General features: G+C 42.1%; 1 protein-coding gene across 2 annotated transcripts in view; it reads left to right on the plus strand.

The window, feature by feature from the left end:
* The window catches only part of Panx1 (pannexin 1), a 39,992-nt gene that overhangs the window by 19,340 nt on the left and 8,428 nt on the right, over nucleotides 1-12,224 (plus strand). For both annotated transcript variants that reach the window (XM_026396087.2, XM_026396089.2), the window contains exon 2: nucleotides 1,501-1,640. In XM_026396087.2, coding sequence (XP_026251872.1) covers nucleotides 1,501-1,640 — 140 coding nt within the window. The remainder of the gene's footprint in view (nucleotides 1-1,500; nucleotides 1,641-12,224) is intronic.

The following is a 12,224-nucleotide window of genomic DNA, read 5'->3' on the forward strand; positions in this document are numbered from 1 at the left end:
TTCCCTCCAAGGAAAAAGGGAGACAGGTTTCTCTCTCCCCATTAGTCTGGGAAGCTTTAATGTGGTAATGATGGAAAGGACTGGCTGTATCCAGTGAATATTGGTTGCCTCCAGATTTTTGTTTGTTTGTTTGTTTGTTTTTCCTGATCTATTCCAGATGAAAAACATTTCCTGAGCAGCTCAACATGTCCTCAATCTCTCTTTCTCTCTCTATATATATCTTCTTCCTTCTTTGCAAAAACTTTGGTATAAAATGTTTAGCATTTTTTATTTTCTACTCCAAAAGTTTGTACCATTGTCTTGAGGAAGGCCCCTGAGATCCCATGATAGAACTGGAAGCATCATTACTTACAGAAAGAATTTTACTTAATTCACTATGAGAACTTTACTTTAAGAACATTTTGGTCTGCACAGGCTTTTAGGAAATTCTAACAGCATTGTTCATTTTCATGAATAAGTATTTGGACAGATGTTCCAAAGCTGGCAGCTTATCAACAATTTTACCAGAAGCTATCTATTTGTAACCCGAGAACTTGCCATCCCCTGTTGTGTTACTGTTATACTCCTAAGCTTGGTGGTGAATGATACATAGGAAGCATTGATAGTCACACTGATACAAAAGCAGTGTGAGGTTAGCCTTGTGCCTTCCTGATTGCTAAAAATGCAGGATCTCAAGTTCTTAAAGTCTATGGCATGGAGGTCTCTGCCAAGGAAGAAGAGGTGCTCAGAGCTTTTCCCATGCACCTCCTCCTACTATAAGCATCCACTCTCCTGATGACCTACCCTTCACTTCCCTCTTTTGCCATAAGTGTGTAGGCCACACTTCCCCAGAGGAGGTGACCTATTAAGACCTTTTATGTGCCAAAGTCTGGGGAAGTCTAGTCCCTGCTCCTCCATGGGGTGGGAAGGCAGAATGGCAGGCATGCTCTAGTCTTTAAAGGAATACTAAGAACTACTTATTACTTTACCGTGAAAAGTATGACACCAAGCACCTAGTGGGAATCAGACGCTGTAATAAGTGCTGTCAAAACTGCCCTCCTTTTTTGGTCACCACAGCGAATCTATAATGTAGATGTTAATGTCAATCTCATTTTTTTAGATTCAGGCTTTAGAAGTCTAAGTGACTTAACAGCTATGAGTCACCCAGTTATGAATGGCAGAGTCAGGATTAAATACAACTTATGTCAAAGCCCAGGCATTTAGCACTCTCCATGCTGCATAGGTTGTGGGAGAGACAAGGGACCCAGCAGCTGGTCCCTATGCCTGTGACACACCCACTCCATGCATGCTTGATGTGGACCAGGGAGCATGCTGGACCAGTGGCTGCAAGTGGAGGCTCAGTGCCAGGCCCTGTGCCTGCTATGAGACACAGCTCTGCCCTGGCCCCCAAGGTCCTGTTGGCTAATTTCCTGCCATAGTCTTGCAGGGAGTGGGTAGTGTGGGGGAGGGTCCAGGCTCTTGCATTTTAATTCATTCCAAACAATCTGTTTTGCTTCTCAGGTACCCAAATAAGCTGTTTCTCCCCAAGTTCTTTCTCCTGGCGTCAGGCTGCCTTTGTGGATTCTTATTGCTGGGCTGCTGTTCAACAGAAGAACTCTCTGCAGAGTGAGTCTGGAAACCTTCCACTGTGGCTGCATAAGGTAATAGAGAAACTTTCCAATCTGTCCTACTCGTTTTATAGATGAGCAAGTGGAAGCCTAGAGAGATTGTGCCTGTCCACAGCCTTGTGGATAGGTATGGCCAACAGGACTGTTTCTCAGATTATAAAGCCACAGCACTTTCAATTCAAAAGCTTCCTTGGTCCTGCAGCTTTGCATAGCAGATGGGGACACAGGTGCTTTGGATTTTCAGCTCTATAACAGAAGCACCTTGTTGGTCTCTATTACTTTCCATTAATACCCAACAGAATGTCTGGTTCCTAGGAGGTTCTCAGTACATTCTGAATGTTTGAAAGAGCAGGGCTGAGAGTATCAGAGTCAGGATTTAGCATAACTCCTTCACCAGTGACTTTTCTGTCACATACAATGTATCTTTGAAAAAGTAAGGACCAACGTAGAATTTGGCTTCTTCTAGCATTATTGGGGCATTCAGAAGCCCAAAAGTGTGACTCCTTCTGGGAGTGCTAGGTACAGCTCGGCTTTTGGAGTAGATTCCTTTGCTTTCTGATGGGTCCAGGCCTTGCAAGGAAGGAGAGATACTACACAAGAGACATCAATATTAGGTTCTGTGTCCTATATAGGGCAGGTCAGGAGCTCTGTGGTCAGGGGAGTGCTATGGAGCAGGAGCACATAGAGATTGGAAGCTAAGAACCTGGGCTGGAGTTAGCAAATTTGTGAAGAACATTTTGAGTAATAAAGTAACTACATTAGGTTTTCTCTGTGCATAGGAAAGGAGGACTTTGTTTTCCTTTCCGCCTGTCATTGTTTCGACCCCTGGTTCTTTTGTCATTCATGAAATGAGAAGATGTTTGTATATCTTCTGGTATTCTCATCTACTGAGGAAAGCAAAAACTTCTAGCTCTGAAAACCGAAAGACTGAAGTTCTGTTTGACTCTCTCTTGCTTTAAGCTACTGCTGGATGACCAGTCACTATCCTCCCTTTTGAAAAGAACAATTGCAGTTTGCTGTAACTCAGGCCTGTTTTCCATCATATTTGTTTATTGAATGTAGTTTGGCATTGTGGTGCCCTACAGTGACTCCTGTTTGTATTTGGGTTGGGCTTTTCTCTTTGATGTTCAGCCAAGCCATTGGATGAATCCTTGCCAGCTTTGCCTGGCTTTGTAGCCAAGGCGACATAACATAAGGATCTGTGGCACAAATAGACACAGGTCCTGAAGTTGGACAGCTTTGTAAATCTCAGTCTATGCTGTGGAAATTTACATCCATGTATTAAAAGCAGTTATGGAAATGTAGAGTTGTAACCAGCTACTGTGTTGGGCATTAAGGCAGCCACTGAAGAAGATTGTATAACTGGGATTGTATAGTTTAAGAGCTTGCAGCAATATTTGTGATTTTGAAACTTTTGGAACAAGAAGAAACTCAAAAGGTTTTTGTCCAGATGCATTTCACATGTTAGAGAACCTTGAGAGATCAGGCCCAAGAGTCAGGACTAGTTGCCAGCTGTACAGATAAGAACTCAGGCCTGCAGACTCCCAGCCCATTTTCCTAACATCAAGGAAGCGGGGGTATGGGAACAGTCAGTGGGTAGTCAAGCTTTGGATTACCGTACATCCAGGAGAGACTAAGAAGTTCTTTCTCAGTAGATTAGCTTGTTTGGACAGATGAGCAGAGTTCTTGCCAGATTCACAGGGCTGGGAACAGAAATTGAAGTCAGGATCTGCTGCATTCGGAGGTTGGGACCCTGAAATGCCATTCCTTGGGAATAAGGGGTGATGCAGAATTAAACTAGCCCTCACAGGAACCAGAGTCCTGGTTTGCATTATTCAGTGCCATTGGAATGAAGGAGGTCTGGCATTGCCAGTGTCTTTAGTTTGTCTACCTGCCTGCTAGAAGAAAAAATAAGTTCTCTCTGGAGGAAGGTGTCACTGACTACAGCCTCAGATTTGTGCTTAACTCAGAGATTCAGATGTGCAGGAAAAACAAGGGAAAAAAAATCAGAATGGAAACAGACCTATAGGAAATCCACTTCAGACACCCATTTTAAATCATTACTAATGAGTTCAAAGAGTTATGAAAATGTGGAGAATTTCACAGAACTGGAAACTTCATAAAAGAGTTAAACAAATTCTCAAACAGCAGGTGCAAAAAAATTTTTTTTCAGCTGACGTTCATTGAAGGCCCTCAGTAAGCTAGGACGTGGGCTTGATAGCAGAGAGCTACCAAGGGACATGGTCCCTTCCTCATGGATCTGACTCCTTGGTGGCAAAGCAAACACATAAAATGATACTGAGGATCAAACCCAGGGCGTCACACACTCCAGGCAAGTGCTCTACCACTGGGCCACAACCCCAGTCCTTAGGTTTTATTTTGAGACAGGGTCTCATCAAATTGCTGAGGCTGGCCTTGAACTTGCTGTCCCCCAGCTTCAGCTTCCACAGTCACTGTAATTACAGGCATGCATCTGGCTATACTGAAATTTTTAAACCTGTATCTGGGGGTATTTTTTTTTTTTGGTGGTTTTTGTTGTTTTTATTCTAATTTGTTATATATGACAGCAGAATGCATTACAATTCATATTACATATATAGAGCACAATTTTTCATCTCTGTTTGTATACAAAGTATATTCACACCATTTGTGTCTTCTTCATACATGTACTTAGAGTAGTTATGTCTTTCTCATTCTGCTATCTGTTTTTTTAACCCCCTTGCCCCCTCCCTCCCCTTCCCTCCCCTTTGCCCTATCTGACATGTGTGAGGCCCTGGGTTTGATCCTCAGCACCACATATAAACAAATAAATAAATAAAAATAAAAGATTCAGTGACAACTTTAAAAATAAATAAATAAGACCTAAAATGAGCTGGCAATGTAGCTCAGTGGGAAAGTGCCCCTGAGTTCAATCCCTAGTACAGGAAAGAACAGTTTCTGTTCTCACTTAATCTCACCAGACATATATGATCTGTGCAGCATGGCCCATAGCCATTGAGATAACTGGAGTCACCTGATACAGTCTATTACCCTAGGGTGAACAAAGTCAAATTGTTATTTTATCTTTGAAAGAATAATAAACATTTGGTTGAGTATGGCTTTTTGTTTGTTTGTTTATGTGTTCATCTGATATTTTATCATTTGACTTTGTCCCTCAGCACTGTGTGTCAATTCTAACGGTGTCTGTTTTAGAGCCAATACCTCTTAAGTTAATGAAAAAAAAAAAAAAAAGATGATACTGAGAGGGAGTAATCAGAAAGCTAGATAGGAAAGCAAGAGTGTGGTTATTCTAGAAACCAAGGAAGGTGTTTCCAGATGGAGCAATAATAAGCTCTATTATTCTCTGCCACTATGATTAGGGTGGATCAGAGCTTACTGGATTTAATTAAACCACAGGTGATTGTGGCAGGAGGGATTTTATTGCAGAAGTAGGAGCCAGATGGCCGTGGGTGAAGAGTGAATGGGAGGTGAGGAAAGGAAATGATGCAAGTAGACAATTTCTTCAATTTTTTTTTCCTTTTCGGAAAAATCTCTCTTCCCAATAAGTGGAAGAATGAGTAACAATCTATGTAGTAACTGTAGGGAAGGTTGAGGTCCAGAGGGATTTTGGAATAGGACAGTTTTGGACAAACTTAAATGCTGATGGAGTAAGAAGGTAGAGAGGAGGCTGGGATGTGGAGTCCAGCCAGCTCAAAGCACTGCCTGGGGAAGGTACAGAGGTCTGGGAGAGGCCTGTCCTGTCGGGAAGCAGTGGGGCCTTGACTGACTGGAAGGTGGGCTAGGTTGTAGAGGATCTGTGAGAGCTAATGAGGTGTGCAGGCTAAATGCTGGAACATGGGAGCCATTGCAGGTGCCTGAGCAGGGTGAACCTGGTGGTTCCAAGAGTTCATCCTTAGGGTGGTGTGTTGGCGAGAGTAGAGGCAGGGAGAGAACCATTAGCTGGGCACAGAGAGAGGGTTCTGATCAGGGAACAGAAGGGAAGAGAAGCCGGTATTTCTGAGAAGGCACAGAACAAATAAAAAGCAGCACTTTTTGATTAGAAGATTACCCTAAAGGATGGTGAAAGGTGATATCAAGTGCTTAGGTCAGGGGTCAGCAGACTTCCTGTGGATGGCGGGATAGCAGAGTCTTTCTGTCTTTGTAGGTTACACAGTCCCTATTGTGGCTACTCAGCTCTGCCAAATTAAACAATATGTACAAGATGGGTTGTGAACAGATTTGACTCAGGGGCAGCAGTTTGCCTACCCCTGGGCTAACACAGTAACAGTGGAGGTGTTAAGAAGTGGGTAGGTTCTTAGTGTCTTAGAAGGTAGAACCAACAAAATGTTCTGATTGGATGTGGAAGAATAAGGGAAAGATTAGAATCCAGGACATAAACAAGGTTGGTTGCAAGCGGTGGGTGGAGGTGAGGCCATGCACTGCTTTGATGAAGCCTAATGAAGGAGCAGGTTTTGAATGACAACCAGATAGTCCTGCTTGACCATGTTAAATCAGAGGTGCTCTATGGCTCACAGGATGTGCCAAGTATATAGTGGGTATGGTATCTGGAGATCGCAGGGTGAGTTGGAGCTATAAATATTGTGGTCTTTCAAGAGACAGATGGCGTGGAAAGCTGCAGGACTGGAGGGGTTTCCAAGGGAGTGAGTTTTAGTGGGGCAAAGTCTACAAGGGGACTCAACATGGAGAATAGAAGAGATAGAGAGCTGGGGGTGGAGAGAAGGAGAAGCGTGTGCTACATGAATGAAGGGTAGGGGATCCTGTAAAGCAGTCCTGTGTCAATATAATAACCTGTGTTAAATGTTGCCAAAAGGGCAAGTGAGGTTAGGATTGAGACTTAGATAAACCCTACAGTTGGGGTGTCATAGTGTCCCCTAAAAAGTGCTGAACTCTTTACCCCCTGGACCCTAGAACAAGACCTTATTTGGAGATAGAATTGTTGAAGATGTAATAAGTTAACATGAATTCATTCTGGAGTAGCATGGGCCCCTGATCCAGTACAACTGGTGTCCTCCTACAAAGAAAAAAATGTGAACAGACATGTGCAGAGAGACTACACTCGGGGAGAAGATGGCCACATGGCCACAGAGGCTGAGCTTGGAGCTGTGCTGCCACAGGGGACTCTGTAAGAGACAAGGAAGGGTCTGGGAGGGAGCAGGACTCTGGCAACACCTTGACTTTGAAATTCTAGCCTCCAGAACTGTGAGAGAAAATATTTCTGTTGTTTTAAACTATCTAGTTTGTGGGATTTGGTTGCCACAACTCTAAGAAACTAATACAGGTGTATAGAGATAAATCAAGATTCAACCTAATTAGAAGAATAAACCTCTTCCAGGTGTGAACATTAATGTGGTTTTCTTAGCCAGGCCAGAGTTGGTAATCATAGCTCCTTCATTCCTACATTGATCTTTTTCAGAGTTTCTCTTTTTTTCTTGTAAAATACACACAACATAAAATTCTACCTTTTAAACCATTTTTAGGCATGTAGTTTTCTGTGACATTAGTACATTAAGTTCATGTTGCTCTACAGTCACCACCATTATCCATCTTCTGAACTCTTTCATCTTCCCAAACTGAAACTCCAAACCCTATGCCCATTAAACAACTGCTCTTTCCCCAGCTCCTGGGAGCTGCCATTTCCTGTCTCTAAGAATTTGTCAATTTTTAGCCAGGTGCAGTGGTGTACAACTGTAATCCCAATTACTTGGGAGACTAAAGCAGGAGGATTATAAGTTTAAAGCCAGCCTGCACAACTTAAGTTGTGAGATCCTGTTGCAAAATAAAAAGTACTGGTGGTATAGCTCAATGGTAGAACACCCCTGGATTCAATCCTAGTACAAAAAAAAAAGGCATTTATCTACTCTGGATAGATCACGTAGTTAATCATACATTTGTCTTTTGTGTTTGGCTTATTTCTCTTAACATAATGTTTTTAAGGTCCGTTTATATTGTAGCTTGTTTTAAGATTTCATTCCTTTTTAAGGCTGAGTAGCATTCTCTTGTAAGTTTATGCCATGTTTTATTTATACATTCATCCATCAAGGGACACTTGAGTTGGCCCTTGTGAATATTGCTACTGTGAACATCTGTACAAGTCCCTGCTTTCAGTTCTCCTGGGCATATACCTGGAAGTGGAATTGCTAGATTCTTTTCCAAGTTGAAAAAGGTTTTCCCTTTGGTCTTCTTTTGGCCTCTCTACCTTCAGCAGACTTAAGGCTGTTGAGCTGGTTTGGGGTCATCTCTCTTCAGGCTCTTCATCGCACAGAGGTGAGGCCAAAGCAGTGAATGCCGTATCTGAGGTCCCATAGCCACTTGATGGAGGGCACAGCATCTCCCCTCAGATTTCAGATGTTTTTCACATGTGAAAAGATACAGGTTTAATTTCTGTGGCTTCAGAAACCTGGACCCACCTGTGGGTGAAAGTTGCCAGTTGGTAAGCTTTAGCTGTACCCAGGGAGGGAGCCCAAAGTTGACCAGGAGGCCCTTAGTTCAGGATGATCATGGAGGTTTGTATTTTCTTCCCTTGTCCTTGTTTCTTACCCTGATTGCTCTTCCTTCAATAGAAGCCCAGCTCCTTGGATGTTCTGAAATGCTAACTGCACCTTTCTCAGTCCTCCTCATATTGTCATCCTCCCAATCACCCCTTTATCATTTGTGCAGGATTTTGGTAGTGACGCTTCCTTCCCCACCCTGAGGTGACTTCTGTGTCCTCCCGCATGGCACCCTGACTCCCATTCTCTGCATCATCTCCAAGGACTTGCACCTCCTCTCACTTCATCCATGTACTCCCACTGCCTCCTCCCTCCAAACTGGTTATCTGGAACTAAAGTTGAACAGCCTAGGCCCTGCCTCCGCCATCTACCCTCAGAAGACCTCCCCCACTGCTTTCAGAGAAAATGAAAGCTTGTCATGAGAACATTCTCAGCTTCCTGTCATCAGACCTACCAGATGTCCCAGGGCAGGACCAGCTTTTTCCCCTTTCCCTTTCTACTTTGTGAATTCTTTATTTAGAGGTCTATAAGTCCCATGTAGATAGCCCATGCCCAGATCTTGTTCATCGTATGCCGTGGGATAAAGCATAGCATGCGCATAGTGAGTGCTCAGGATGCTCATGCAGAAAGTAGGAATGGGGTGGCTTGTGTGTCATTGTGCAGAACCAGACTTAGTTCTCCAGGGCAGTCTGACTAAGGACCGGGAATTAAAGGCACAGTTTTTATTTAAACACTCCTCAGTTCAGTTCTGATGTGGAAGTTAAAACCTGGAGACTCAAATTCTACCAAAGACATTATTCATTGTAAAATAGAAGTGACAATCAGTGTAGAGAGCTTATGGCACTGGTATAGTCAGTGGCACAATTTCTCTCCGTTGTTTTTCTTTTCTCCTTTTTCTGCCCCCCACCCTACCCTTCTCCATTCAGTGCTGATGGCCTCCAGTAGAGCGGGAGAGAGGTCTTGGCTGGAGGTGCGGGTGCATTCAGAAACACCAGCAGGTGGTGCTCTGGGACTGCTTTATTACTAGCCTTTTTTTTTTTTTTAATGTTCTTGAAGTTTAGAGTGTCGACAAGCAACTGTTGGCAAGATTTCCGCCTGAAACAGAAAACGAAAAATAAAACCAACAAGAATAAAAAATGTTAAACAAAGTGGGCAAATCTTCCTTTATTTCTCTTAAGTAGTTTCACGGAAACTTAGTTAGAAGAGTCCTTGAAGCTGCCAGACAGGTTTCCTTAGCATTACCTGAGGGGGCTTGTGAAAATACAAGGCCCTGAGTCCCACCGAGACCATTAGATTGGAATCTCTGGAAATTTCATCAGCTTCTCAGGAGATTCTGCTGCTTCCAGCCTGGAATGGAGACCAACATGGGCACCATTCTTGCAGATTGCTGTTTTTCAAATTCTGTGTTCATGCAGATCAGCTGGGCATCTTGTGAAAATGTAGACTCCAATTCAGTAGGCCTGATGGGGGCCTCCAATTCTGCATTTCTAACCGCCTCCCAGGAGATAACTGAAGTTACTGTTTTGTGGACCAAACCAATCTTTGAGAAGAAAGAATCCAGAGCCAGGGTTGGCAAACCATGATACCTATGCTCAGGCCAAACCTATTCTTTTTATGTAATTAAAGCTTTTTTGGACACAGCTTTCCTCATTTATTTATACTTTATCTGTGACTCCTTTTATACCATAATGGCAGAGTTGAATAGTTGTAACAGAAACTGTATGGCTCACAAAGCCTCTAGTATTTACTCTTCAACTCTTTAAAGGAAAACCTTTGCAGACCCCGGATCTAGAATCCTAAAGACACTCACCACCACTAGTTGACAAGACTCCCTGGAGGGAACTCCCTGCCTTAATTTCTGTTTTCATGCAGACCTGAGTGAAGTCTCTTCCTTTGCTGCCCTGTGGGAATCCATCCTCCCCTGCTCAGAAGCCTTTCTCCTCTGAATTCTCAGCCATCTAAGACATCAAAATAAACAAACAAGCTCACAAATGAGAAAGTAGAAAGAACTGAGGCTGGAAGAGTGTTCTGGGTTGAATGGTGTCCCCTAAAAATTCATGTCATTCTGGAACCTCAGAATATGATATTATTTGGAAATGGGGTCATTGTATACGTAATTAATATGACAATCTCATAGCAATTAGAGTGGTTTCTAATCCAATGACTGAGTCTTAACACAGTAAGATTTTGTTTTATTTTACTTTTGTTTTAATTTTTATTACCTACCTATACTTTAAGACATACTTCAGGTATTGGTTACCTCTTTTATGAAGTTTTTGTGGTCTTCTCAGAAATTTTTTCTTCCCTCAGTGTTTAATACCTACATATTCTAGGGCCATTAGCTCTATGCTTTGGCTATTTAATTCTTCATGCTTTGTGATCTTGGGACAGATCTTGTACTTGGTCTGAGAGGGCATGTGTTCTGTCTGCTTCATGGTGCAAAGCAGGTCCCTGGAAATTGTTTCTGAGTAAATTCACCTATCTGTGTTTAAACCCATAAGACAAGACCATATGCATTCTAGAGATGAGTGATTCATCCTACTTGGATGATTCTCTGCCTTAGATAGAGTGGCAGGGATTTACCATGGAGGGAGGGTATACTGGATCACCATTAAGGATTCTTCCACCTGGAGGTTCTCTTATTCTAACTACAGCCCCTTCCAGAAGCAACAGAAATTTTTAAGCAAATAGACTGAAAATTGTTGGAACAACTGCTTAGTGTCTCACTGTCTTAGAAGAGCTCAATACTAACTGATACATCCTACAAAATAGTACAATCACGGTTTTAAGAGATGCTGAGCATCTCAGACCTAACATGGAGTAGACGGAGCCCATGAACAAATCACTCTCAAAGCACTGCATGTCTTCTATGTTCCTTGTTTGGATGAAAGGATTCTAAAGACTATGATTTAATGCTTTCTGGATTTCTATTTCAGTTGAATTGATGTTACTACCTTGTTAAAGACTCACTGAAAGTTGGCCGTCTTATTTTTGACAGGCAGCAAAGCAGTTTAGCTTGGGGAAAATCAGGAAATGGAGTATTCAACTACATTCCTACAGAGGTGATCAGGGTACAAGATGATTTAGGAAAAAGGAAAATACTCAATATGTAATACCTTTAAATATTTGTTTTTCTAATTACAGTTAACTTTTCTGAACTGTTCATTGGTACTAATAATCATTGCATAGCTTGGGCATGTTAGAAAAATTGCCACAGACCATAAACAGTCACTTTTTAATTTAGGAGAACAGTTTGAGGTAAAATGCTGTTGTTCAAATAGCTTTGAAACAAAAGTGACATACAAAACATTTCACAAGCCCAAGTTAGAAATAATTTTCCCTGTGGTTCCCAGAGGAAATGCCAGGCTTTCTTAGTTGTGAAAGCAGCACAGTCATGCAGTTCCCTTTTTATACTAATGGACAACCATCACAGTAGGCGGGGATTGAATGAGCATTGTTTCTCTTTAGAGCCAACTCTGAATTATGCAGCCAAAATTCAACTAATTGTAGCCTGCCACACATGACTTGGTGTACCCTTTGCAAATTGGGTTAATAATTTTGAGAAACCCTATTCCATGCCAGAACCCAAAGTAACACTGCTTTGGTGAGAGGGCTTTATAAAGTTTCAGGGTCGTTTTGTTCATTTCCCCCTTTTTAGGGATTCCTAATGTGGGTCCTAATAGCACTGGGCGTCCATGAACGGGAACAGGAAAATAAATAACAGCTTTATTTTTCATTCACTTCTCACTAAAATTTAACATTAAAAAAATTGTATGTAGGTAACAACATATAGTAGTGTCACCACCAAAATCACAGGTACCCTGGAATATTGTTTATTCTTCACTACTTCAAATGTATGATAGTTATTAGACCATCTAGTGGATCCTTCATGTGTTTTTAAAATGTCTTGATAACTTTACATGAATGTAATCCCATTTTCCCTGTGAATATATGTGTATTGTTTATACACTTAGAACATTTTAATTAACTTTTTAATTGGTGCATTATAATTATACATAATAGTAGAATTCATCCTAACATATTCCTACATATACATAACATAATTTGGTCACTTCCATTCCCCAGCACCTCCCCTATCTCTCCTTGCCTCCCTCCCCCTGGTCTTCCT

This window comes from Urocitellus parryii, chromosome 4 (genome assembly GCF_045843805.1).
Source record: "Urocitellus parryii isolate mUroPar1 chromosome 4, mUroPar1.hap1, whole genome shotgun sequence".
In the NCBI taxonomy this organism is placed as follows: domain Eukaryota; kingdom Metazoa; phylum Chordata; class Mammalia; order Rodentia; family Sciuridae; genus Urocitellus; species Urocitellus parryii.